This window comes from Phyllostomus discolor, chromosome 14, assembly GCF_004126475.2.
Source record: "Phyllostomus discolor isolate MPI-MPIP mPhyDis1 chromosome 14, mPhyDis1.pri.v3, whole genome shotgun sequence".
In the NCBI taxonomy this organism is placed as follows: Eukaryota; Metazoa; Chordata; class Mammalia; order Chiroptera; family Phyllostomidae; genus Phyllostomus; species Phyllostomus discolor.
Genome location: NC_040916.2, coordinates 15,545,357 through 15,573,015, shown reverse-complemented (window position 1 = coordinate 15,573,015; position 27,659 = coordinate 15,545,357). Strand labels below are relative to the sequence as shown.

At 46.7% G+C, this 27,659-nt stretch overlaps 1 protein-coding gene across 3 annotated transcripts in view; it reads left to right on the top strand.

Annotated features, from left to right (window-relative positions):
* The window catches only part of RGL1 (ral guanine nucleotide dissociation stimulator like 1), a 218,558-nt gene that overhangs the window by 91,995 nt on the left and 98,904 nt on the right, over window positions 1-27,659 (top strand). Inside the window, exons 1-2 of one of the 3 annotated variants that reach the window (XM_028530835.2) lie at window positions 9,441-9,657; window positions 10,645-10,755. The exons of 1 other annotated variant lie outside the window; for it this stretch is intronic. In XM_028530835.2, the coding sequence (XP_028386636.1) occupies window positions 9,631-9,657; window positions 10,645-10,755 (138 nt within the window). In that variant the 5' untranslated portion in view covers window positions 9,441-9,630. Of the gene's footprint in view, window positions 1-9,440; window positions 9,658-10,644; window positions 10,756-27,659 lie in introns of those variants that run through there. One more of the 3 variants, XM_028530834.2, reaches the window with a different exon arrangement.

The window sequence follows — 27,659 nt, the reverse complement described above, 5'->3', positions numbered from 1 at the left end:
CAGATTCATTCTTTTATTTCAAAACCCTTATCTTGCCCCGATCTGGGTGTTGCTTACCGGCGTGTGCCTTACTCTAACAGCTTCCTGTCGGGTGGCTCTGCCTCCCTGCTTTCTTTGCTCGAAGCTAACTGCTGGACAAATATCAGAATCCTCTTATTCACTCTCTGTTTTATCGTTGCAATTTCCCCTTAAGAAAAATTCCTCCAACCAGCTACTTCCTGCAAAGCTAATTTCCCTGGCCTATATGAGCCACTTCTCCAGCCAAAAGTCCACCCTTTGAACCCATCATCCTCTCTGCTGGAGGACCCCCTCCCCTCCTCCCAGCCCCTGCTTCTCTCTTTGTTTTTGATAAAGGCTGTAATTATCTGCCAGTCCTCTAAGAGTGCCTGCTCCTGACCAACTTTCCGTGTCCTCTCAATGACACATCGCTTGGCCTGCCCTGCTGGCTGAAGCTGTACTTGCTGATCTGTGGCTTCGTTTTTATTTATTGTCTTGATGTCCTTACTCTACTTTTAGAGTACAAGCGACTCTAATGTAGAGACAATATTGAGTGATTTATTTATATCACTCAGCAACCGTTACTAAGCACTTACTGAATTTATAGCATGGCATTTATCTATGTATTTATGTGTGGATCGATCAAATAGTTACTGAGCATCTATTCTGTGCTAGGCACTGTGTGAACTGCTGCAAAACAATGATGAGAAAAAACCTGACATTTCCTCTACCTTCATAGGGTTTGCAGAAAACAGACGTTTATTGACTAATCACACAGTTAAATGTGAAATTACAAGTGTGGTAGAGCTACACAGAGAGGAACATGGTGCCAGGAGAGCACGTCATAGGGGGTGTCCCCCAGGTGGGAGGGAGTAGGGGGAAGGGTGTGCCCAAAGGGAGACTCGCATGTGTAAAGGCTCGGAGAGCCGGATATGTCCAAGGTGACGACGACGAGGATGATGGCTCCTACTACACCAGACAACACTGGGCATGCATCGTGGTGCTGGATACCGTGCTAGAGGTTCGATGGGGATTATCGTATTTCATTCTATGAGCCATTGACAGAAGTGTTTGTACCCCTATTTTTAACAGGCTTAGAGATGTTAAAGACCTCGCCTCAGAGGGGAGTGACGCATCTAGGACTCACATCTGGGTGCCTCTGACTGCAGAGCCACCACCCGTAGCCACGAGCTTATAGCAGCTGTAACTTATTTGGATTTTCAGTACCATTACCATGGAGAGAGGAGTTTCCTCTGGCCCCGAAACCAGATACGGTTTGGCTGATTGCCCAGTAAGTCCCGGGATTTGGGTCAGAGTCCTCGTGGCAGCAGGTCACCCGTCTCCCAGTGCGCAGAACGCTTTAGTGTACGTCACACAGACCTGGCCCTGGGTCCGAGCCGACTGTTGCGTGTGTTTGACCATGTGGACAAATTCCTAGCTGTCCTTTATTCTTCTGCAGAAATCTATAATTAGACGAAGACCAATACTCACTAGCCTGGGTTACACATAGTATTCCAGTAACCAGCTCCCTCCTCAGGGGACCAGCATCGACAATGAAGAGTAACCGCCAACAGTTGGTGAAGTAGCGGTTGAACGATGCTTGTCCTTGTGATCAGAGGAGTCCCCGCCCCTGGCCGGACATCTGTGCAGCTGCGCCTCTGTTTCTGCTCTCCTCACTGTCTACCCCCGGGCAGCCTCTTCTTCGGCCGTAGCAGGTGCAGCTCATGTGGGCTTGTGAATTGCCTACCTGAATAAGAGAACCCAATAACAGAGCACTGGGAGTTTTAATTTATGTCTTATAGTACCTTTGTGAGAATTAATGACATCCCTCTGGGCCCTCAGAAAATGGAAGCACCTATCTACTGCTTAAAGAGCGTTTAGAGGACTGTTCATCTTTGACCAAGCAAGACTGGGTCCTTACCCTTTGCAAAGCAAGGCTGAAAGTTTAAGCAAAGAGTGAGTAAGTAGGGCCACCCCAGTTGGCTCAGCCAGAAACAGCACTGCAGGGTGCCCAGCTGACGGTGGGAAGCCGAACTCGAAGTAAATTGGTGAGCAGGCAACACAGCTTATGGGCCTGAAGAACAGAGAGAAGCATTTCATTGGGATGTTGAAAGGATCAGTAGTTCGCATTTTGACAATACTCTAATATTGTCAGGGAAAGGAGTCCAAAAGTAACAGCTTTATTTGCTCATATCCTCCACCAAAAGTTTGTTTTGGGGGACATACAGATAGCTGGAGGGTTAGTTTATGAAAAAAAAAAATGTTGCCAAATGGCTATTATGCATTCCATTCAAAAATGGCAAAGGTTTTCAGACTCGTCGGCTTAGGTAGGGCTGTCCGCAGGTAGACACAATGTGCACTCGACAGTCCTCAGGTATGGAGAGGAATCCCAGCCTCACACTTATTTAGCTTTCTTCACATAGCTGCTGCTGCCACCACTGCAGCCACTGTCGCCGCTGCCGCCGCTGCTGCCGCCGCCGCCGCTGCTGCTGTTGTTGATGTCTTAGAACTGTCTTCCTCCAGACTTTCACTGGGCCTAGCACATTATCATTCAGCAGTGAGTCTGAGGACAAAACCAAGCCCTTCCCATTTGGCACCATCTTATGCTAATATTGCTGTCTTCAAGACAATTTTTTCACTGTTTATATCCAAGTACAATGTCCATTATTTTCCCATCATGCAGTACCACCTGTCACCCAAGCAAACATGTAAACAACATGCAGACTGCAACCAAGAGCAGTAAGTGGATACAGAATTACATTAAAGGGAAAGGGTGTGGGGTAGGGAGGGAAGGAGATATGTTTTTATTCAAGGCCTCCTATGTTCCAAGTGTATTCTATTAGACACTTTGCATAGCATGGTTTATTTAACACTCGTGGTACGCGCGAGCAAACAGACGAGGACACGAAGGCTGTGAGCAGCAAGGGTCAGACTCTTGGTCGGCAAGTTGTCCGCAGCTGGAATGCAAACCCTGGCTCTCCGAGGCCAGACGTCTCGCCATATATAGGCAGGCGCACAGTGTTTCTCCACGTCACCCTACACAGGTAAGTACACGCTATCACAATTTTTATGTTTTCTACTTTTTCTTGTAGCCAGAGGAGCAGAATCAAAGCTGGGGAAGTGTGGTGTCATAGAAGCTAATGAAAACACAAGTGCATGAACGGAATACATAGAATACATATTTCTACTTCTGGACGGGTTTTCTTCAAGGATCTGCACACCAGCTGCTCTGTTTGCCCTCACTAGCTCTCTGCTTATTGGCTGTGGTGAAACTGGAATGCGAGAAAGTTCTTTTGTTTCTCCAGTCTGGGGTTCTTCCATGTGTCTTCCCTCTTTTCTGTTGTATTCTAAGAATCTCCTATTGCTTCTGTCAGTGACCACCAAATATGGTAACGTAAAACTATCTTTAGTAACATCCTAGTATGTTAAGTATAGATCTTTTCTCTTCTTTCCCTCCATGTTAACAAGTTTTTAAGTACATAGTGCGTTATGAACCATAATGCTGTACAGTGGATCTCCAGAACTTTTTCATCTGGCGGAAATGGAACTTGATATGCATTGAACAGCAACTCCTTCTTTCCTCCTCCCTGCAGCCCCTGGCAGCTACCATTCTGCTTCCTGCTTCTGTGAGTTTGACTACCTTAGATTCCTCACATGAGTGCAATCATGCAGTCCTGTGCTGTGACTGGCTCATTTCACTTAGCATCATGTCCTCAAGGTTCATCTGTGTTTTAGATATGACTGGATGTCCTTATTTTAAGGCTGAACAATGTTCTCTTGTATGTATATACCACATCTTTTAATGCATTCATCCCTCCGTGCACATTTAGGTTGCTTCCATCTCTCGGCTGTTATGAATAGTGCTGCACGGGAGCACTCAGATCTCTCTGAGATGCTGCTTTTATTTCCCTTGGATATGTACCCTGAAGTGGGATGGCTAGATCATATGGTCCTTCTATTTTTAACTTGCTGAGCAACCTGCATACTGTTTTCCATAATGGCTGTATCAATATACGCTCTTACCAAGAGTGCGCAAGGGTTTCCTTTTCTCCACATCCTTGTCAACATTAAAAAAAAAAGGCCAGCCTAATAGGTGTGAGGTGATATCTCATTGTGGTTTTGATTTGCATTTCTCTGATGATTAGTCATGTTGAACATCTTTCCATATACCCGTTGGCTATTTGTATGTCTTTAGAGAGATAAAGTCCTTTGCTCATTTTAAAGTTCAGTTATTTATTTTGTTGCTGCTGAGTCATAGGAGTTCCTTATATATAGAGGATATTAACTCCTTATCATATTTGTTGTTTGCAAATGTTTTCCCCATTCCATAACTTGCCTTTTCACTCTGTTGATATTTTTTCCTTTTCTGTGCAGAAGCCTTTTAGTTTGATGTGGTCTTGTGTATTTTTGCTTTTGTGTATATGTTTTTGGTATTATGTCCATGAAATCAGTGTATTCTTCTAGGAGTTTTACAGTTTCAGATCTTATGTTTTGGTCCTTAATCCATTTGAATTAATTTGTATGTATGGTGTAAGTGTCCCGTTTCATCCTTTTGCATGTGGATATCTTGTTTTACCAGCACCTTTTGTTGAAAAGACTATCCTCTCCCCACTGTGTACTCCTGACACCCTTGTCAAAGGTCAGTTGATCATATATGCATGAGTTTATTTCTGAGCTCTTCATGAAGTTCCAGTGATCTATGTGTTTGTCTTTATGTCAGTTCCATACTGTTTTGATCACTATAGCTTTGTACTATGTTTTGAAATCAGAAAGTATGAGACCTACAGCTTTGTTGTTCTTTTTCAAAATTGCTTTGACTATGCAGCATCCCTTTTGGTTCCATATGAATTTTAGGATTGTTTCTGCTATTTCTGTTAAAAATGCTATTAGAATTTTGATAGGGATTGCACTGAATCTATAGATTGCTTTGGGTAGTATGCACATTTTAACAATATTAAGTATTCCAGTCCATGAATATGGGATGTCCTGCTCCATATTTTTGTGTCCTGCTGAAAAACTGTTAGGACTAATAAATGAATTCAGTAAAGTTGTAGGATATAAAATCAATACATAAAAATCACTTGCATTTCCATATACTAACAAAGAACAATCCAAAAATGAAGTTAAGAAAATAATCCCATTTATAATAGCATCAAAACAATAAAATACTTAAGAATAAACTTAACCAAGGAGATAAAAGACTTGTACACCAAATATTATAAAACATTACTGATCTCCTTTATTTTTGGCAGTGATGGAATTTTTTAAAGTATATTTTATCAATTATGCTATTACAGTTGTCCCAAATTTTCCCTCTTTTTCCCCCTCTGCCCGGTACCCCTTTTTCCCTCCAGCAATCTGCTACCTTAGCTCATGTCCATGGGTTGTGTGTATACGTCCTTTGGCTTCTGCATTTCCTGTACTATTCTTAACCTCCCCCTGTCTATTTTGTACCTACCATTTATGCTTCTTAATCCCTGCACCATTTCCCTATTCTCCCCCTCCCCCCTCCCAGCTGATAACCATCCAGCTGGTCTCCATATCTATGATTTCTGTTCCTGTTCTGGTTGTTTGCTTAGTTTGTTTTTGTTTTTTTTTAGATTCAGTTGTTGATATTTGTAAGTTTGTTGTCATTTTAATGTTCATAGTTTTATTCGTTTTCCTTAAATAAAGTTTTCATCTTCTCCTTTTTCTTCCTTTAGCAGTTCATGTAATAATGGCTTAGGGATGATAAATTCCTTTAGCTTCTCCTCGTCTGGGAAGCATTTTATCTGCCCTTCAACTATAAATGATAGCTTTGCTAGATAAAGTAATCTTGGTTGTAGGGACTTGCTTTTCATCACTTTGAAGACTTCTTGCCTGCAAAGTTTCTTTTGAGAAATCAGCTGATAGTCTTCTGGGGACTCCCCTGTAGGTAACTCTCTGCTTTTCTCTTGCTACTTTTAAGATCCTCTCTTTATCTTTAACCTTTGTCATTTTAATTATGATGTGTCTTGGTGTGGTCCTCTTTGGGTCCAACTTGTTTGGGGCTCTCTGTGCTTCCTGGACTTGTATGTCCATTTCCTTCACCAAATTAGGAGTTTTCTTTCATTATTTTTTCAAATAAGTTTTCAATTATTGCTCTTCCTCTTCTTCTTCTGGCATCCCTATGGTTTGGATGTTAGCACTTTTGGAGATGTCCCAGAATCTTCTTTACACTCTTCATTTTTTTGAATTCCTGTTTCTTCTTTCTATTCTGCTTGAATGTTTATTCCTTCCTATATGGATTTTTCTTTATTTCACTTAGTGTAACCTTCATTTCTCCCTGCATGTTTTTGCTATACTCAGTGAGTTCTCCGACCATCCTGATCACCAGTGTTTTGAATTCTGTGTAAGATAGGTTGGTCATCTCTGTTCCATTTAGTTCTTTTTCTAGGGTTTTGTTCTGTTCTTTCATTTGGGCCATATTTCTTTGTCTCCTCAATTTGGCAGCTCCCCTGTGCTTATTTATGTGTATTAGGTGGAGCTGCTCTGACTCCCTGTCTTAATGCACCTGTTTTGTTGTATGGAGGATCCTTAGGTTTTTGCCAGGGCAGGGCAACCCGCTTCACCACTTTGTGGCTCTGTGTGGTGGGCCGGGCCTGAGAGGGGATAGTGCTGCTGCCTGACTTCTGGAGTTTTGTCTGGCACCCCCCTGTTACCAGTCATTTCACCCACTCCCCATATGCAACTGGTGCCCTTCTAGTTGTTGCCCTAGTGGTGATTTCCAGAGTGGGTGGGTTTGCATATGTTCTAAGTCTGTGCGGGCTCTTTAAATGGGCTCTTCCATGAAACTGGCAGTTTCTTCTGCTGCCCCAAACACTACTGGTTTTTAATAGCCAGAAGTTATGAGGCTTTATCTTCCTGGTGCTGGAACCCTGGGCTGTGCAGTCTGGCCTGGGGCTGGGACTGCTTTCTCCCAAGGTATCCCTCCTGATTTTTATCCACTATACGTGAACGTGGGACCTCCTGTTCTACTGCCACTGCTGCATCTCCGTATCATACTGCATCCCTCTGCCCCGACTCTGCATCTCAGCCCCTCCTACCCATCTGGACGAATATGGCTTCTTTAAATCCTTGGCTGTTGGACTTACATACAGTTCGATTTTCTGGCACTTCTGGGTGTTTTTTTTGTTTTGAAGTCAGTTGTAATTCTTTCTGTGGTTGTGCAAGGAGGTGAAGCATGTCTGCCTATGCCTCCAGCTTGACCAGTGATCTCCTTTCAATTAAACTTGACCTACCTTCTCAGGGGCGTGCTAGGTCATGGGTACCCTCATCTGATAAATAATTCAGACTGAGTTATAAATGACTTATTGGTTTATCCATCTCATATATTGACCACGAGAACAATATTTTAACCTAAAGGTGGGTGTAAGAAGGTAAATCTGACTGAGCTGCCTGAGGTGAAAATTTTTAAAAAAATATTTTAAAAATTGTAAACTGTAATACTAGCTTGCTCTATCTTGTATAAAATCAGCCCCTGCCCTGCCCCCCCCCTTTTTTTTTTACCAGTTTTGGTTGGAATCACATCCATTGTCAGGCATAAATACAAGTGGTTATTCTTGGGAAAACCTCTCTGACATGATAACTTCAGTGAGAAGACGTCACTTTAGATTTTGCCACATGGCGTACATACACAACTTCAGTGACTCTGGGAAAATAGAGTTGGGAGTTAGTGCAATAATAAGGGAATGGAACTTTTGGGGGTCACTTACCATATGCTAGATGGTTTGCAAACATATTTCATGTAATCCTCTTCAAACTCTATGAGGTAGAGGTTTGTCCCACTTTGCAGATGAGGAAGTTAAAGCTCAGGAAGTAGAGCCCAAGGTCCCTCTTCATGTGAGCCTGGATTTGAAGCTGGGTCTGCTGGAAGCCTGGTCTTTTCTCTCTCCACGCCAGGTGGCCAGCTAGGGAAATGGGGGGCGGGCTGGAGGGATGGTGTTGAGATGTTGAATTATAAGATTTCCTGTCCAGGAAGGCTTCCTGAGAGGGGTGAGATCAAAGAAACTGTTTGATATCCCTGAAGTGGAAAATCTCCAGCCATCTCCAAATTTACAGCCAGAAATCAAGTTCAAGTGAGGATGAAATTAATCTTAAGGGCTACTGAACTGTCCTCAGGTGCATCTTGTGGGCTCCAGAATCACTGAATAGGTTCTCTAGGGGTGGGCCTGGAGGCCTGAGGATCGCTTAAGAAGTGAGGAGGGAGGGCTTAGCTTCCACATGCTTTTCCTCAGGACACTGGGGGCGCTGTCCTGGCAGTTACAGGAGGATTGGCTGAGAGACTTCAAGCTGTCCTCAAGTGTCCAAAGATCCTGCTGTTTCCCCGGATGCATGCCCAGTGTCGTTCTGCCCTTCTGGGAACGTTAGTGCATGTGATTCTCTAGTTTCTCAGCTCCTGAAGTATTTATTATTAACCAAAGCCTGCCTTATGCCTTACCATGGCAGTTAGTGAGAGGTCTTAAGAACACTAAAGGCGATTAAATTCATTTTGGGGTGAAGAGCATACAAGACATGAGCCCTAAAGGTGTTATCATTGGCATGGAATCCTGTCACGTGCCAGAGTTTGATTACATTATCATCTGGCATCTTGTTGATTTATTAACACTGGACCTAAAAATGGCCATAATCTTTTGTCCTGACAGCAGATCTTTCTGTTGTGACAAAACTCCCTCTGGCAGGCCCCTCATGAATGGCATTCACCAACTCCCCGCCTTGTGGCTATTAGCCCAGTGTCCCTGGAGGGCGTGACAACTCATAAAGACTCACATGCCCTCCAGGGCCCCCTCTGGCCCACTTTCCTGGCTGTCCGTCTCAGCCGGAACCTTCTCTGCTTGTCTCTCTTCCCTCCCACCATGGCCACACACTGTGGGCTGAGCCTTATGGTTTGTATGGGAGGTAGAAGTCCCGAGTTCTTTCCTGTTGGTACAGGGCTGATGTGGGGCAGGGTTCAGCCCCTGGGCACAGATTCTGGTACATTCTCTGGACAACTTTTTTTTTTTCCTTAAAAGAAAAAAAAAAAGAACTTCCTTAGTGTTGTTACATTCATTGGGGTGACCATGATTTTATCAAAATTCAGTAACAGGCAGATAACAGATGTTTTTCTGACCCTCACCTCCCGTGCTTCTTGCACTCCTCCTCCTCCCCCTTTCTGTCTTTTCGAGAAGGAAGAAGACACACACTTCCACCCCTCCTGCAGTGCATCCGATTTTTTTTGGCGGCTGGTGACCGTCAGGAAAACCCGACGAACTTGAAAGGGCCGTTTCCCGAACACTGCCAGAACTGGAGAAATTATTGCAGGCTAACTTTATCCACGGGACTGCAGGAGGGGAGAGCGCGTACCCAAGCACGAACGGGAAAGCCTTACATCACAGAGTGGCGGAGTGGCGCGGGGAGGAGTCTACGGCGCCCTCCTGGCGGCTCGCTCGCTGCGCTCCCTTTGTGGCCAGAGTCGCGCGCACCGGCGGCGGCGGCGCAGCGCGCGTCTGAGCTCGGAGCGCAGGGGCCGCGCACACCGGGGGCCTGGGGTGCCACGGGCTCACCCGCGCCGAGACCGCTTTGGCCTGGGAGCAGGGCGCGTCATGCCGCGTCCCCGTACCGAAGGGAAAACTGAGAATGAAATTGCTTTGGCAAGCTAAAATGGTAACGAGAACTCTCTGCCTTCTCCCGAGGCTTCTCTGGTGGGGAATCTTCTCCCGCTTTCTCTGGGCGTGTTTTGGACTCACTCGGAGTGAACGGAGCAATCCGGTCCCATACTTGTGAGCTAAAGCTTTCGCACTCTGCTTTGTATGCCTTTCGCGCTGCCTGTATCCTCCCTCTCAGCGATACCTACTTTTTCAGCACTTGCCTTTGGTGTGTCGGGGGCAGATCTAAATCAAGGACGGAAAACTTTTAAGGAAAAAGAGCTGATGGTCTGGGTGAACCGCGCAGCGCTTCTGTGCCCCAGCGGCTCTTTACTTTAACACAAACTTCAAGTTTAGCTGGGGTCGTGGAAATCCGCGGAGCCCAGGCACACGTTTTCCTTGAAGTTGCACGACGTGTTGCTTTTTCTGCACTTGCTAGACGATTTTCTGGAAATAAAAACTTTCCACCCACAGCTCCCTTGCTAACTTTTGGGGTCCCTGAACAATACGAGGAGAAAAAGACATGGGAAGCATCTGACTTCCAGAAGAGTGAGGACTCTTGGCGTTTTAAATGCTCGGAGTTTAAAATGCAGTTCGCTCAGATGACTGAGTCACTTATAAAAGCACAAACTTTTTCTGCCAATGAATTCTTTTTCCCTTCCCTTAAGGGGGAAAACTTAATCATGACTGTACCACAGTTTCTTTAAGAAAAAGAAAAGACTTTAAAAATTTATTTAAGTTACGTGAGTGAGCCTAGCAAAACTAACTGCACGGAAAAGTCAGGGGATCCTGATACCACAGGAAAGGGCTGGAGGCCAAGAAAATCTCAGCAGTCCCTGTATCGCAATGTGTCTTGTATTGCTCTGATTGTAATTCTTATTTTGAACAGCCTGTCTCTTGCCTTGAGTGCTGGGGTAAGCAGCAAAGCAGCTGGGAGAGATTGCGGTTTGCAGAGAGGGGGAAAAACAAAACCTTTTTTCTTTCTCTTTTTCCCATCCCCTGGTAGAGCTCGATTCAGGACTGGGGTGAAGAGGTAGAGGAAGGAGCCGTTTACCATGTCACCCTGAAAAGAGTCCAGATCCAACAGGCTGCCAATAAAGGAGCAAGATGGCTAGGGGTGAGTAAAGCTGGAGAGATGGTGAACTTGGGAGTTGCCTTGTCTGTTGTTCTGTGAATATCATTATCATTTAGCGGAGGCAGACTTCTACCCCCCCACCCCCCTTCTCTTTCTGCCTTAAAAAGGGAACTGCCAAAGACCAAGTATTTGCACTAGCCGTTCAGGTTTGTCTGTTTTTGTACTTAATGTTTTCCAAAGCATCTTCCCTGGGTTCGTCAATAATTCAGATCCTCTTAGAAACATCTTGAGGTATTTGGCAATAGAGGGGGGTGGTGGAGGGGTGCAAGGTGACACAGAGTGGCAGGACCAGAAAGCAGCGCTCCGACAGACAAGAGGCACAAGCAGTTTTGCCCAGACGGCTCCCCCTTTCTCTCCCGGTCCTCCCCCTACTGGTGCTGGCAGCCCCTCTCCTACTCCTGGACTTCTGTGAAGTACCCAGAATGCTCAGGGGACAGACCATCCCAAATCTGCTTCCTGTGGGGGTGGCAGCTTTCCCATTGTTGCCTCCTTTCTCCAGCCCAAGATGCATGCTGAGCGCCCACAGCTGCATGTGTACAGGGCGCGCAGACAGCTGGGCTTTTGGAGGAACACTGTCTCCATAAGCAAGATTTAAAAACAAATCTTGGGTGGGATCACGTGAGGTTATTCCTTATCACCTCCTCATGGATCCCTCAACGCATCCCAGATAAAGGGGACGTGAGACACGGAAAGTGTGGCGACAGGACCCCTAGAGCGAACCTCAGCGTGTGGAAGAATAATGGAGTTCCTGGTGGGGAACTCGAAGTAGTTCTCAGAGAGAGCAGTGAGAGGCCACGCAGAGAGCCTGGAGAAAGAAAATAATGGCCGGCCGGGGAGAGGGGCTGAGTGTGGCTTCCTCACCCGTGTTCTAGCCGCATCAGGCCCCCTAGGGGACGGGCTGGAGGGCAGTGAAGATGAAGCGGCCTGTCACTCCTCCTTGGCTCTGGGTCTCAGAGAATGCGGAGTGCTCTGAGCAGCATTCAGAGGCGGGGTGTGCAGGACACCTGGAAGCAAACTGCCCAGGGCCTCGCGTGAAGACCAGCGGCAACAGGTGGCTTGCAGCTCCCAGAACGTAGGGCAGGGTGGCCAGCCGCAGTGCCGCTTCCTCTGCCGCGGGTCTGCTGACACAGGCCTTCGCTGCTCGGGGCTGCCCAGCTGCTTCAGCGCCCGGCTTTCCTGCTCTGTTCTTTGGGCCGAGGTCCCACCCCCTAGGAGAGTAAAGTGTCTGTGACAGCTGCAGGTGTAGCCTGACCTGAGGTCTCCATTGAACAGATTGGTACCTTACTCTGCATGCCATTTTAAAATTAATTACGTGCATCACCGGTAGGCCTGATGGAGAAGGGAGGACTAGAGCTCTGGCAAGTCATCACTTGGTTTTTGGTGGTTGTGTAGGAGCGTTTTTATTTAAATGTGGTGTTGATGTGGTTTGTCCTGACGGGGTATTTTAAAATGATTCACAGGTTCTCAGCCAGCTGCCTTCAAAAGGGTCATTACGTTTCCTGATGCGGTTGTTTTCCTCCTTCTAATGAGACTGATGTTGCGTGGGTGGCAGTTTTCTTTTTACAGCCAAGCACAATAGCAGCGAGGAAACGGAGGGGTTAACTCCATGGGCCCCAAACACACAAGTACGGGTTGCTTAGATGTTCGCAGTTATGTAGCAATTCTCATGGCTGTTCTCTGCACTGGACTCCACTTCTCTCCCCGTCTCCCAGTGTTCTCAGGTTTACACAGTGTTTCGAGTTGGTTCACCCCAGACTTAGCATCAGAGTTGAAATACTGAGAGGGAGGATAGTGTTAGAAGATTGCTTCTTATCATTGGAGGAATCTGTTCCTTCCCTCCCCTTTCAACAGAGTGTTATTGGCTGCCACCACCCCTGTCCTCAAGAGCAACTTCTTAGACCCTCTCCAACACTGATGCCACATTTTTTTTTGTCTTAGGTGTTCTGTTAGGAAGGTCTATTTTTTTAATCCTTGGAAATTCCAGACAATTAATTAAATGTGACTCAACCAGTTGAGCCATAGCAATTATAAAACTTTTCTCTTTAGGGCTTGTGGCTTCTCCGTATTTATTTTCCTATATTCCTGTGACCCTTTCAAAATCCTTCAAAGCAACCAGCTTTATCCCTGGCTGTTATGGCTCAGTTGGTTGGGTGTCGTCCCACAACACGAGGAGTCCTGGTTCGATTCCCAGTTGGGGTGCTTGCCTGGGTTGTGGATTTGGCATATGTGGGAGGCAGCTGATTGATGTTTCTCTCCTCCCCTCTCTTTATCCCTCCCTTCCCTTCTGTCTTAAAATAAATAAATAAAACCTTTAAAAAAAAGCAACCAGTTTTAGAGTGAACTAGAGATAGAGGTGAGATGAGGGTATTATTGAAATATGACAATAACCTTATGGGGAAGGTGGGATTATGATTATATCTCTCCCCTCCCCCCCCACATGGAAAGTAATGCCCAGAGAAGTTACATTGCTGTCCAGGATTACACAGCTGGGAAGTGGAAGAGGCTGGATTTGAACCCACAAGGTTACTTGCTTGCTGCCAGGAACTGCCTGGGACCTTGAGGCTGTTTCCAGAGTACTGGAAGCGAATATTGGCTCAGTAGAGCAAGTGGGTAGTGTACTTCCGGTGTGCTTTTACCCTGCTTGTTGCACCTGGTGAGAGACGTGAGCAACGTGGCTCACTTTCTTTTTCTTCTTTCTTCTTTTCCTTTCCATTTTGAATGACAACTCGAGCTACTAATTGAGATATTAGTTGTAAAGATGTCCATCTTATCAATATGTTTTCCATTTTGGATGCAAAAAGTGGAGTGCATCAAAGATGTGTATGAGCTTAGGTGGCATGGGAAGGTGGGCGTGGCTCTCCTTACATGTCCGTGAGACTGACTTAAAAAGCCGAAAAGACTGAGTCTAGTTTTTCTGGTACTCAGATCTCAAAACCCAATTAAGACTCAGTTTGTGAAGGACAGCAAAATAATTCAGACCCTTGGACGGGCAGAAGCATACCGTCCATCACATTTAGGCTGTTCTTTTGTGTTTGTTAAATTTTGTGTTCAGCTGGTTCGTCAAAGTAAAGCCCTCTCTCTGTCTTTGGCTGTAAACCACGTGACCGAGTACGCCCAGGCTGGGCTGACTTACGTGTGCAACAGCAGCTTTGCCCGCTGACAGCGGGATTATGTTTGGGCAACCTTGAAAAACCAAATATTATTGAAACAGCAACCCAGTTTTTATTCTACAGTAACATCTCACACTGGGCTGATTTTACTGGGGTAGAGCTCTCAAAGAAAAATGGCTTCGATTATGTCATAGAATTATAAAATATCGGGATTGGTCGAGGTTTTAAGAAAGTAATTTCACCCAGCCATTCAGTTAGCTCATAGCATGTTCAGTGATTTTTGGAGGAGCAGATGGTCAAAGCTTATTTTCCTTCAGTCCCAGCATTGTGATTGTACATTGACATGAAATATAGAAACGATTTAAGAAAATATCAGTATTCTTTGGAAGCAGGAAGTGCACCATCTGCAACTGAAGGGAGGAGAAAGATCCGACTGTTAGGTTAGGGGCCTGGGGGTCAAGAGCCCACTCCGCTCCCCGTAGAATATGACAGGCGCATGTGTCAGACGTGAGATAAGCTCGGAGTGGGGGCATTTGTCTCACGGGCAGGACTGGTAGGGCCGGGCCACTCCTGCAAGGTTTGTGGGGAGCGGAGTGGCCCGTGGAGAGTCACACGGCCTTTCTCAGTCCCACGCTTCTGTGGGTATGTGTCCCTGTGGAGGGCCCCAGCGCCCTCCTTCCCCACGCCCGCATTTATCACACTGTCCCCACACAGGCCCTTGTCGTGTTGAGTTGAAATGCTTCATAGCTGAGAGGCTGGTAAAGATAGTGAATAGCACAACTTGTGTTCAGAGAAAGTAGAATATAATTAGAAATAAAGGAACTGGAAATATGTGATAAAACAGAGCATTCTGGGTGAGTTGTGGCCAGTCCGTGGGTTATATGGGGACGGTGGTAAGCGAACCACTTGTCGTATCTGGATTCAGAAGTAACTCTCACTTGGATACATTATTGAGATCCGCTTTCCCTGGTGTTTCGGTGGCATTACGACTGATGTTGCCTTCAAATGGCATCTCGTTCCTCAAGTTTTCAACTAATGTCACTTCGGGGAAGCTTCTCTGCTCTCCCGAGTCTGGAGGAGGCGTCCCTTCTGCGTGTTCCAGAGCATTCTCTATCTCCATGTGATGCACTCCCCTCCCTCTGCTGGGACTACCTGTTTACTTTCTGGGCCCCCCGCTAGACCGTCAGCCTGATGAGGTGGGAGCCGTGGCCATCTAGTTAGCGGAAACTCAGTAAATGCCTGTTGAATGAACAGATCAAGCCTCATCCCTTTTTGGGAGACCGATACTGTCTTGATAAATGTGAATGCATGGTTGCTCCTCATTTAAAACAAAATCAGCATGAAGACGTTAGCTTATGAAGAGGAGGAGGGAGCATGGGAGTGAGAGAAGTCAATCAGGTGGTGATTATAGCCGTCTTCCTTCCTTTCGGGAACAAAGCAGGGTGCCAACAAAGGTAGTGATTATTCATTTTCACAAAAAAGAAAGAAGATTCACGGCAGTGAAGTCAGTGGAGAATTCTCCAATGCCTTTTAAAAGCAAGAGGCCCAGTTGTGCTTGTCTTTTTTTTTTTTTAAGATTGTATTTATTCATTTCTAGAGAGAGGGGAAGAGAAGGAGAAAGAGAGGGAGAGAAATATCAATGTGTGGTTGCCTCTCACACACCCCATTGTGGGGACCTGGCCCGCAACCCAGGCTTGTGCACTGACTGTGAATCAAACTGGTGACCCTTTGGTTGGCAGTCCATGCTCAGCCCACTGAGCCACACCAGCCAGGGCCAGCTGTGCTTGTCTTATGGCTCAGTGTTGAAGAAGGAAGGGCAGTACACGGACTGGAGGGTGTTGGCAAGCATTGTGGGTGTGTGTGGGTGGACAGCTCAGGAGCGAGGTTTTAGAGCTGTAAGGAGATAAGCCCTAGAGGGTAACCTTAGTTTACAGTTGGTCATCTTTGTTTTCATCTGGGAAAACTGGCTCTCGTGTTGCATTATTCTTGTCTATGGGAATGTTTAACTTGGGCTTTAGAAAGTAAATGTCAGAAGTTAGTAACCTTCTGTAAATGAACCAACTGGTATTCATGTTGACCTTGGGAACATGTTTCTAGAATAACCCAATAATATGGTGTACCCTACACCAATCAAGAAAATACAGTAAATTCCAGTTGCTTCAGCAAGTTGGGGCATCTCACTGCTTCCAGAACCAGCTGGGATCTGTGCGAGGAACATTTAGCTTTGCCATCAAGAATACCCATGTCCACTCACCCATGCGGGGGACCCCCAGCAGAGTTCAAAGGATGTGTCTGCCCTTAGCAGTGACATGACAGCAACATGTAATAGGCATGTGGTGCATTAACTCCTTATGTTTAAACTAGACATTCTGTTAAATTAATGTTATAGACATACTTCATTCCTATTTCCATGTGATTATAAAGGAAGTTTCTTGGGGGTTTTAAGGAAGAAAAGGGGAGCAACCGTTCAATATTGTGCCCGTCTCCATTGGCGCCGGCTGGCATTCGTCACTTCCTTCCTAGCCCCTTCCTCTGGTTTCCTTTTTCCATGGCCTATGTATCTTTTTACACTTCCCCCTTCTAAATAATCAGAGTCTTATACTGACTGTCCTACTCATTTTATATGAAATTGTGCAATAATAAACTAAAATAAATAAGATATTTGAATTTCTACCATGGTACACTTTTTATAGAAAGAAAGTGACTTCTGTAAACAGAGCCGGGAAATTGTTGGTGAAATGGGGGAAGATACTAAATGATCCTTCATTCCGTTAAAGCAGCTGAGCCAGCCAGCCAGCGCCCGGTGTGCTGGTGGGTGTGGATATTTGCACAGAATTGAGCTGGAGCCTGGAGTTTTGGGCAGTTTCTGGGTCATTGGCTAGTAAACACGTCCGGTGTGAACCCTTTGCTATGGTTGCGTGGCTTTTGCATGATTCTTCATCTGTGTTTGAGTCTGCTAACCTCGCCCTCAAGAGCGCTCATCGATCCATCTGTAGCCTACTTTATGCCGGTGCCCACGTTAAATTTTGGGACTCCAGAGTAAAGCTAAACACCCCTTGTTCTTGAGGAGCTTGCAGGTAGTAGGGGAGGCGGAAACGGTAGCAGCTGATCCCAGATCGGGGTAAGTGCGGGTCAGCAGGACGCGAGAGAGACCTGCTCTGCGTTAGGGAGCATGCAAATCAGATGGGCTGAGGGGTGGGTGCCCCGGGACGTCTGCACAGAAGGGGGCCGTGAGTGAGGAGTTGACGGGTGACTAGAAGTGAAGTGAGGGTATATGGGGGGCCCTGGGGACAGGGTTCAGTCAGAGAGCGCAGCATGGGGGAGAGCATGGCGGCTGGACGTGAGGCCACTGTGTGAGGCTCAGCGGGGGAAAAGAGGAGGGAGGCTTCTGGGCAACTGACAGCAGGGAGGCCCCAGGGAAAGGTGTGAGCCCTGTCCTTGAGAACCTGGCGTGCTGAGCAGTGCAGTTGGCTTTGTCCTGAATCCTCCCTCTGGCTGTCACTCCGCTTTAAGCACAGTGGCAGGGTCAGAGTTGCATTTTAGAAAGATGACTAACAGCTCAGGGGTGGGTGCACTGGAAAGGAGCCAGCCGGGGGGATGCTGGGGGGTGGGGGGAGGACACTAAAGGGGAACCGAAGTGAAGATGAGGATGAGGGCCTGAATGGAAATGGCAGCAGCAGAACACAGAGGGCATGAGGGGAGGCTCAGGGGAGGAGGGAGGGTGGGGAGGTGAGAAGAGAGGTCCTGGAAGGCGTGGGTCTTAGGAACCTGTTTTCAAGGAGCGGGTCTAAGCCTCTAACTTTTTGGGGTCAGTGTCACCCTCTTCTCATGGCGTGAAATGTACTGGGGACCTGAGGTCCGGCTTCTTCCGTGTGCACACCGGCACACGCCTCGTTTCCTGATGGAGGCCTGCACAGTAACCGACCCCGGCCTGCTGATGCATCCCGTCCAGAGACGGGAGACGGAGTCTCAGTTAGGCTCACTGTGAACAAGGCGGCAAGCACCACTTGGTTCTCAGATTCCAGAGAACTTGGAAGAGCTGGCAGTTTCTTCCTTCCTTTCTTTTTTTGTTTTTCAGTCTTCTATTTCCCTGCAAACAAAACAAATTGGATCTGTAGGCCATGGTGAGAGAGTAAATATGGAACCCACAGGACCATGATTACAGAGTGGTGCTTTAGACAACAGTAGTTAAACTCCACATTGCGGTGTTAGGGACCCAAGAAATTCTATGATTAGGTGGCCTGGTCTTTTCCCTCCCCCCACTCAGTGTCTCTAAACCCTGACACTGTCCATCCTGGCCGCTGCATTGCTGCTCCTGGAGGCTCACTGATTGCTCACTCCACTGGTTTTACGAAGGAACAAATTCGGTTAAGGTCTGATGCTTCCCTAGATTACCGCTCCGGCAGCGTCAGTCTCTTCTCTCTTACACACACACGCCTGCACACACAACCCAAATTAAAATGTCTTTTCAGAATTTATTTTTTAGGATTTGGTCCATCTTTGTAATGTCACTTCCTGGCCTCTTCTGTATAATTGATTCAATCCTGATCAATATTTTTTAAAAAGAATAAAACTAGAGGAAGGAAGGAGGGAAGGAGAGAAGGAAGGAGGGAGGGAAGGAAGGAACAAGGTTACGACATTAGGTGGAAGACCCCGCCTTGGAGGGAGCTGAGACACTCCCGTGCAGACAGCGTCCTGTCATTTCCCGCCGATCCCCTTGGCCGAACACTGTAGAGATACCCGCATCTCTCCCTGGTGTGCCTGTGTGTGGTTGTTCCGGTGGCTGGGGTTTCTGCCTGGCTTGGTCGCTCAGAGCCACCTTCTCCTGCTCGTTGTTCCGTGTATGACTTCCGCGGGCGATGCCAGCGGTGCCCGTGGGCGGGATGGCGTGTTGGCGGTGGTTTCATTTTCTTCGCCCTCGTGCACCCGTTACCCTGCGTCTCCGAGCATTGAAATGCTCCTGCCATCTGGGGCCCCCATTCATTTGAATTCATTTCCACACAGTTCCTCTCACCCCGTGTTCACTCCCCCAGATGGTTTCTGTTTGTTTGCTCTTTTCAGCAAAGAATTGAGCAATTCAACTTTTCCCTTTATTTTGTTTCCTGCTGACTTAAATACCCATTTTCAGCTTTTGTGAAAGCGAAGCCAAGGCCAAGTCCTTCCAGTTTCATAACTCCAGAGATAATGCGAAGGCCAGAGCCGAGCCTTTTCTGCTAGCAGTAGGATGCCTTTGGTCAGGCCTGTCAGCCAGGGCTCTTTGCAACCCGCTTGCTAGTGACCCTTTCCTTCCGAAGTGCCGTTTTTACGGCCGTGACTCCGGCCCCCGCAGGTGGAGCTAGAATCTGTGGACAATTTGTCACTAAAGAGCATTTAATGGATACTGGCAAGAAAAATAATTGAAACTGGATTAGCCATCGGCTAAAAATAAAATGCTTTATAGTCATGACTTTTCCAATTAAAGTAGCCACGCTAGAAATTGTTACTGAGATAACTCGTACCCCTAAAGAGAAAATTCAGGAACTCGGAAGCACTCGGTTGGTGTGTGAAGTGCAGGGAGAGATGGGCTGTTTCCTGACCAGATGTGGACTCCTCCTCATTGCACAACACAGTGGACACATCTATTTTAAAAACGGCTTAACCCGGTTCGAGCAGGGCCTGGAGCCACCAGGGCCTGGCTGGAGAGGTAGCTCGTGGTTCTTCCTCCTCCGCTGGGGCCTGTGCCGGCGCTGCCACCCCCCGGTCGCTCTTCCTTTCCCAGGGGTGTTTCCAGCAGGAGCCCTGGCTGGAGAAGGAGAGGTGCCAGCGCAGTGGTCAGAAGCCTGTGCCCTGAGGACAACACTGGCCTCCACTACACGTGACCTCTGTGCTGGGCCTGAGCTGTGGTGTCACTTAGCCTCTCTGAGCCTGAGTCCCTCACCTGCCAAGGAAGGGGAAGGGCAGTCTCTTCCTTGGGAGGAGTGAAGGCATCCCGGGGGGCAGGTGCTTGGCACTGCGCCTGGGATCTGGTGGGTTCCTGCGGGCACTGGCTCACTGGGCGGTGGGCGGGGCTCTCTGCAGGATCCGAGCTGCCACAGAAACTCGGAGGGGCAGGTGCCTTTCTGACATTCGTTCCCGAAGCTTGGGTTGTATGCCAACCAGATTGCTTGATTAGGAAACAGTATTAGCAAGACTTTAAGGCATTTTCTGACGTTACTGTCCCATTTTGCACAGTTGGGTGGGAGGGCCATGGCCGAGTTTAACAATTCTTGCTCATTGGAAGGAATATCTGTTTCTGTGTATTCCCTGTCTGGCTGCCTGTCCAGTGAAAGACAGTTGTCACTTGGGCCCCAACATTTTACATGTTAGATTTCCTTCAGTTCTCCTGTATCTTTAATTTTTTGGTGTTCTTATTTTTATGCTTCAAAAAAATACTTTCCTACTTACCAGTGAGCCATATTCTATCTTCTATGTTTGCTACTTCTTTTTATTTTATTTCTTTTCCCCTTTTTATTGAGTTTATTTCAGTGATGGGAGGGTAGGAAACAATTTTTCTAAAGATTGTTCGTCGTCCTTCCTTGGGCATAATTTATGATGTCAGCAAACTGTGCTTGCGCCGTACAGTTCAGGTTCCAGGCTAAACTGCTCGAGTTAAAGTACAGATACAACTTCTCGCTGGGCCATGTGCTGGTCGCCACATGCACTCCTTGAGCCCTGAACTAGGAACGGGCCGGCTTGCCCTTGAGGTTGTGACTTTCAGGGTGTCACGTGACTTTTTAAACCCTCAGTTTCCTTGTGTGGCTTTTCCTTCTTCTGCGTGTGAGTTTGTGCAGATCCCGTGAGTTAATGTATATAAAAGTACTTTTTTTATAAAGATTTTATTTATTTATTTTTAGAGAGGGAAGGGAGGAAGGGAGGGAGGGAGGGAGGAAGGGGGAGAGAGAGAGGGAGAGAGAGAGAGAGAGAAACATCAATGTGTGGTTGCTGGGGGCGGTGGCCTGCAACCCAGGAATGTACCCTGGCTGGGAATCGAACCTGTGACACTTTGGTTCGCAAGCCCTCACTCAATCCACTGAGCTGTGCCAGCCAGGGCTAAAAGTACTTTTTAATGTGTAAATCATGATGCAAATATAAGAATTTTTCCTGCTCTTATGTAACCTAAAGGCTTTCTTGTTTCTTCTCTCTCTGTCCTCACCACCGAAGTGCTTGACCGGCCTACAGTCTGTTCATTAGTCCTGCGTTTCTCCTCTCGTCCCGGTAGCAGTCTTTTCTGTATATTTTTTCCTTCTTGCTTGTTACCTAATATATCTTCACGTTCAGCAAGGAACAGCGTTTTCTCTGCCACTACCATTGGTACTCCTGGTATTCTAGGTGCATGGAAAATCTGGACAAGGTTTCTCTCTAAGATTGGAGGTGGGGAAAAATACCCCTACTCACGGGATTCTAAAGAAGAATGCAGTGAATATCTCGCTTATGAAAACTTTTCTACTTTCTCTCTTTTTCTTATTCTCTCCAGTATGGTATTTTTTTGAAATAACAGCTGTTGATTCCCTCTGATTCTCCCTTTCTTTCTAGTACTTTTAATCTGTTGCAGAAAAGGGTGGTAACGCTAATGCACCACAGAATGGAAAATGCTTCCAGCCTTCCAGACTGCTAGAAAATCAAAGCTTGGTTTGAGGCCAAATCCTAATGTGGGACTTGAACTCATGACCTAATGCCAGAGGCAAGAATGTTACCAACCGACCCTCCCTGACCCTCATAAGATGTAGGCATTTAAAATACTTCCTTTGAGTCGTCCTACTGTTGCTTTCTGTGTTTTCTTCTTGCTCTCAGCCTTTTCCTACAGCGTTCCTGGCTTCCCTGCTAGGAATGTAATTTTAGTTATAAGATCTATTTTTTCTCACTGTCTTTCCATTTGCTTATTACAGTTGTTTCCTTCTTGCTTTCCATCTCTCCTGGGTGAGTTCCGGTTTTTGTTCCCATTCCTTCCTGTTCTTCTTCTGGATTAAAAATAGTCTCCAGGGTCTCTGGCAGCTTGCCCATGAATCTGACCTTCCTTCTATTCATATAGAGTCCCCCTGAGCTCTGAAGGTCCTTTCCTATTCTCTCAAGAAACTCAGACCCCTTCAGGCATTCTCTGTGATGTGTGCCTGTTTTCAGCTGACTGGGGCTAGCCGACCCTTGTCCTCAGAGCTGTAACTGAAGATTAAATCCCTTGTACAGAAATGCTGAGCAAGTGACTTGCTCTCGTTAAATGTTACCAAGAAACACAGTCTCTATCTTGCTGTCTCCGTGTGGGGTAAAGGAGAAGGGACTTCCACACAGACTCAAGGCACATGCTTAACAGTCATCTGCGTGCAAAGCCGCGTTACCGGGGTCCAGCCTTCACCCAGCACGCTGCTGTGGGAATCCCTGCAGGGCCCGTTGCTTCTGCTCCCACAGAAGTGTTTCCCAGGGAGCTGGAGGTTAGAGTTGGAAGATTCTGATATTCTTTGCAAAAATGGCCTTCTATCCAGTGTCGAACTAGACAGTCTGCAAACGAGTGTCTGCCTGGGGGACAGAGGCTTGCAAACCTCCAGAGGACCCGGCCGAAAAGAGCTGGTGGCTGCTCTGATGTCAGCCCCGAGCCCTAGTGTGGGCTCCTATTCTGCTCAGAGGTACGGCGGCGGAAGGGTCGATGGTGCTCTCCTCTGTGGCAGGAGGAGCTTTAACAGATTTCCTTCCACCTCTCCCTGCCGCTCCCCGTGCCGTCTCGTCTCCCGGGAAGGAACGAGCCCGGGTCTTAGCTGGGAAGCCAGCGTTGCAGGTTTCATCGGGGGCAGTGAGGTCCACGTTTCCGTGCCGCTCTGCCTTCCTCGTGTCGCTGCTTCGGCCGTAGTACCAGCCTGCAGCACTTGTCCCTTCCCGGGGCGACTGATGAGCCGTTCGCCTTGCAGGCCCCGGCTCCAGGGTCCGCTCTGCTCGGCTTTTCCGGGCCCCTCTTCTGGGCAATTGCCCTTCTGTCTGGGTCTCTTTAGCACTCTACAGAAGCTCCATTACAGCACTGACACTGTATCCTGTTTTTGTTCATGTTTCTCTTTGTCCTGTCATTTGAGGGCCTCAAGGGTGGGGACCATTTTTAATCAATCTTTGTATTCCCATCACCTAGGACCACATCTGAGCCATAGTTGGTACTCAGTAAGCATCTTATGCATTCATTGCTTGACCGTATCTGTTAAGATAAAACATGTGTCTTTATGACATCTTTTTGCCATTTGGTAATGTCATAAATCCCATTTTTTTGGAACAAAAGGGAAAATATCTAATGAGCTGGATTTAATTTATATTTTATACTTCGACTAATGACAATTTTTTTTAAAAAAGGAAAATGCCGCTCTTGCTTCAATTTCACCATCATTGGTTGATCTACACATTTCAGACTCTTATGAAGATGGACTTAACCATGCTGGCCACTCTGTAGATGGAAAGGTGTGGTATTCAGGCTTCGTCCACGGGCTTCTTTGTGACACAGACCTGTGTGTCATGGGTCATGGGTGGAACTCTGGACCCCAGGTTCTGCTTTGAATCCCAAAGTTATTTTGCTGACCGGTTTCCACAGGTCTTGTTGCGTCTTATATTGAGGACTGCAGCCTGCTTCAGTCTTGTGTTAACCCAGTATCGGTCACGTCAGCCTTGCACCGTCTAAGGGGTTTCAGTGGAGGGACCTGGCGCCCCTTCCACAGGCAACTCAGTGGCCACGCTCCTGCTCCAAGGCATCGGTGGCCGGCTTTCGTGGAGGGCGCTTCCTGGGTGCGCTCCGCTTGCCAGCCTTCGTCAGCACAGGGAGTCACAAATAAGCAACGTGAATTCTATAGTATAATCTGTGTACTTTTCTATTTGCATGAATAAAACTCAGCTCCCATAGCTCTTACCTTCTTGAACTTTGCCCTGCTCTGTGATCTTTCATTCTTAGTGCGTACATTTCTACTTCAGGCAAAACATAAAGTCCGTGCTGGAACTTTTTAGAATTCTGTTAGTAGGTGGCTTCTATTCTGTTAAGTGTTTTTATTCACACTGTCCCTGTGTGTTTGGCTGTGTTAAAATCTAGTTTTCTGACTGCTTCTGGTCCTTTTTCCTTTTGTCAGAAATGTTTTCCTTACCTTTTCTTTGTATAGGGATTTAGTGGCATGTGTGTTTGCTTTGGAAAAGAAGGATGAACCTTTCACAAGCACTGTTATTCTTAACAGAGTGATACATAACTTTATACATATTATTTTAAAGAAGGGAAAATTTACCCATAATTCTCTGTAACGATTCTTTAAACTGTTGCTTTTCATCCTCCAATCCTTGTTCGCAGGCTCACATTTTAACATAGTTGCAGTCATGCTATTTGTTCATTTTTGTAATCATCAAAACATATTCTGGAGAACAAATTCCCTAAACATTATTTTCTAGTTTGAATTTTTTGTGACATTTGTTATATTTCTTATGTCACAGACGAATACATTTGGACTTTATCTTAAGGAGTTTCACAGTACTAATGCTTCTTATTGGTTAATAAGTCTCATTTCTCTGACTTTTCCCTGGTGAAACCTGCCATCCTATATCAGGATTCGGGGCACTCACAAGGAGCCTGATGACGCAATATGAGATGAGAGCACGTGAGTGAGTGTGCGTGACAGTTGCGGGCCACACTTGGGTGACAACCCCGTCCTTCGACTGCCTGGCCCCACTGTGGGTCCTGCTCCCCTGGGGGACATGGGACCGGGACTCTGTAGGGCGGCAATGTTCGAAATGGTAGCCAATAGCCCCATGCACCTGTGGAGCACTTGGCCTGTGGCTAGCCCAAATTGAAATGCTCTGTCCTTGTAACATTCATACCAGATTTCAAAGACTTGGTATGAAGAAGATAATGTAACATAGCTCAGTAATTTTCTCTAGTGATCACATGATGAAATGACAATATTTTGATATAATGGATTAGCTGAAATGTATTGTTAAAATTAATCTCACCTGCTTCTTTTTACCTTTTTTTTCAGCATGTGGCTACTTGCAGATGTACAATTACATAGCGTGGCCAGCACCATGTTTCTATTGGACAGCATTGCTCTAGGGCCTGGCTTTCAGAGTGCAGAGGGCGGTTTGCTTCAGCAGGGCAGAGTCAGCATTTCAGACTTGGAACACAGTGGGCTAGGACATATCAGAATGGCGTTATTGTGAAAGGTTTTGTTTTAAATATGTGCATGCGTGTACTGAGTCACGTGTGAAATGTATCTTTTCTTCTTACCTTGAAAAGTCTGACAATCACTGGCCAGGAATGGCTTGGCTTCATCAGAAGCATCACCAGGAGGTCTGGTGTGCTCCGTAGAGGGTGGGTTGGTGCCAGGACACCATGCAGATTTTAGATCCGGTTGGTGGGAGCTCTTGGGGGACCCTTCAGCCCAGATAGGCCCCGCGTGGCGGTGGGCCCGAGCTCTGGTGCTCATCCGAAGAGCAGCAGCTACTCAAGAGACTCCCAGAGCGGGGGGTACGCTCAGGGTGGTGGCAGTTGTGTGGACTGAAGTCTGGGCTTGTGTGCCCAGAACTAGGCGTCCCTTGAGCCAAGGGGTGGCTTTTGTCTGATGAGTTGCATCTTGAAGACTTCTTCAGAATTATCTCACGGGTGGTGATATTTTCTGAGAAGCACGTGGTTTCTGAATGACCTTGGAGCCAAGCTGGGCTGGATGAGGGTTCTCGTGGACCCTTGGGCCTCCACCCGCACTGTCCTATGATGTCGGAAGAGGCTGTACTCAAGTCTGGGATCACATCAGCCCTCCCCCTCCTGACAGAAGATGTCCTTCCCCTGCGAGAGGTGGAGGGGAGGCCTCTGGGGCCGGCGCCTTTGGCTGGATTCTAAATAAGGGGCGCTTAAAGCCACAGAGCGGGGAAAAGGGCTTGAAAAACGAAGTTTATGGGGTTGCATGGGCCTTGTATTTATTCTGACAGTTGTAAAAATTCTTTTGGGCTGACCCATTTTTCCTTTCTTAATTACAAAAAAAATCTGGCAGGCAGGAGTAAGAAATGTAAAACATGTGACTAATGCCTCAGCTTTTTCTCCCGGAGCCAGATTCTTTAAAATTATACCTTTGACATGCTTGATGTTGAAACAACAGTTGCCCACAAAAGCCACCAAACATTTGTTTCTGAAACTTGAAGACTTAGATGGCGTTCGTTTTCAGGAAAGAGCCCAAAAGTACACTATTTAGTAGTTGCTGAACCAAAATCGTCTTTGGAGATTTGACCCGGGGTGACCTAGATGGCCCCAGCAGCTGGCAGAGGGCCAGGCAGCCTCTCGCCTCTGTTTGGCTGGGGTATTTCCAGTCCTGTGGGTAGTCACCCAGAATTCTGGGGTGGGGGGAGTTAGACCAAATGACATTTAGTACCCCTTGTAGATGAAAAGGACTCTGGTTCCAATGACGGACGGAACAGGCAATCAGGAGCTGTGCTTCTGTTGACCTCTAGTTGTTCTGTACTTCTCACTAATAGTCCATTCATTTGTTTGCTTGTTCATTCACATTTGAGTCCCTCCTATGTGCCAAACGTGTTACTTGGCCATCATAGGGAACTCGGAATTTTGGAGCCCTCATCACAGTGGTTTTGAGGGTCTCCAAAGTCTTGCTTCAGTTTCTCTCTCCGGTATCGTTACCTGTGTTTCACCTGCACGCACTCCACGCTGTAACCCAACTAGGCTACCTTCCTGTCTGGGGTCTTCCCCCCATTGTCACCTCTGAATGAAGTGCCATCCTCTCCCCAGATCTCCGGTTTGAATTCCCGCCGTCCCTCAAATTCCAGTTCACGTGCCTCTTCTTCCGTAGATCCACTCTGGTTTCCCAAGTGGTGGGAAGCTGTCCTTTTCTGAACTCAAAGCACTTTGTACTTTTCTTGTCATACTGTGTATAATCTTCCATTAGGTTGACCGGTATGAACTTGCCATATTTATAAGTTTAAAAATTGGTTGAATATTGTCAATTTTATGTGTTTGTAAGAGTAGCTGTGTTTATGTACAACTTAAATTTGGTCTCTTTGCAAATGTATTACACTCATGATTTCCATTCAGCTAAGATTTCCTGTATTGAGATAGCTGATATAAAAATTAATGTAGACAATATTTGTTATTGTTAAATTTAATTTTATTAGTCTTAGCTATTTTTTCCAGTTTTTTTAACATCCAAAATTCTGATTCGTTAAACCAGTGTATATCAGCTATAACTTCCACTTTCATTTAGTAAGTTTCTATATAATTATCTGCCTCATTCATTACAATGATTTCATCACCGTGGCAAACGACAAAACTGGTACATTGCTGAAGACATCCTCACCCCCAGCAGTGCCCACCGGTTAACATGGCTTCCCCACGCAACATTCATTCCCTGACAATTGGATTTTGATACAAATCTAGTCTCTGCAACTATTCAGTGCAGAGAGCTTCCTTGTAACTGTAAAGCTCTAAGGAGAGAGCCGGAATGGTTTCGGAATCCACGAACATCATTTCTGTAGCCTTCCATGTTACTTAGCTAGGGCCAGAGTAGGATGGGAAGTTAGTTCGATGTGGTCTTGTTCTTCTCCGTGACTTCACGATCGCTCCCAGTGGTCATTGCTACAAACCCTCTGGGATATTGGCAGCAGCGGGGGGCAGCCAACCCAGCCCATGGTTTTCTGTCTACCTTAACTCCCGTTGAAAATCAGCGTGTTTTCTTGGTGCCAGCCTGTAGATACTCCGTGATCCCGTGCTCTGTGAAGACGCCGTTCGTCCATATTCAGATTACATCTGCAGGTTCTTTA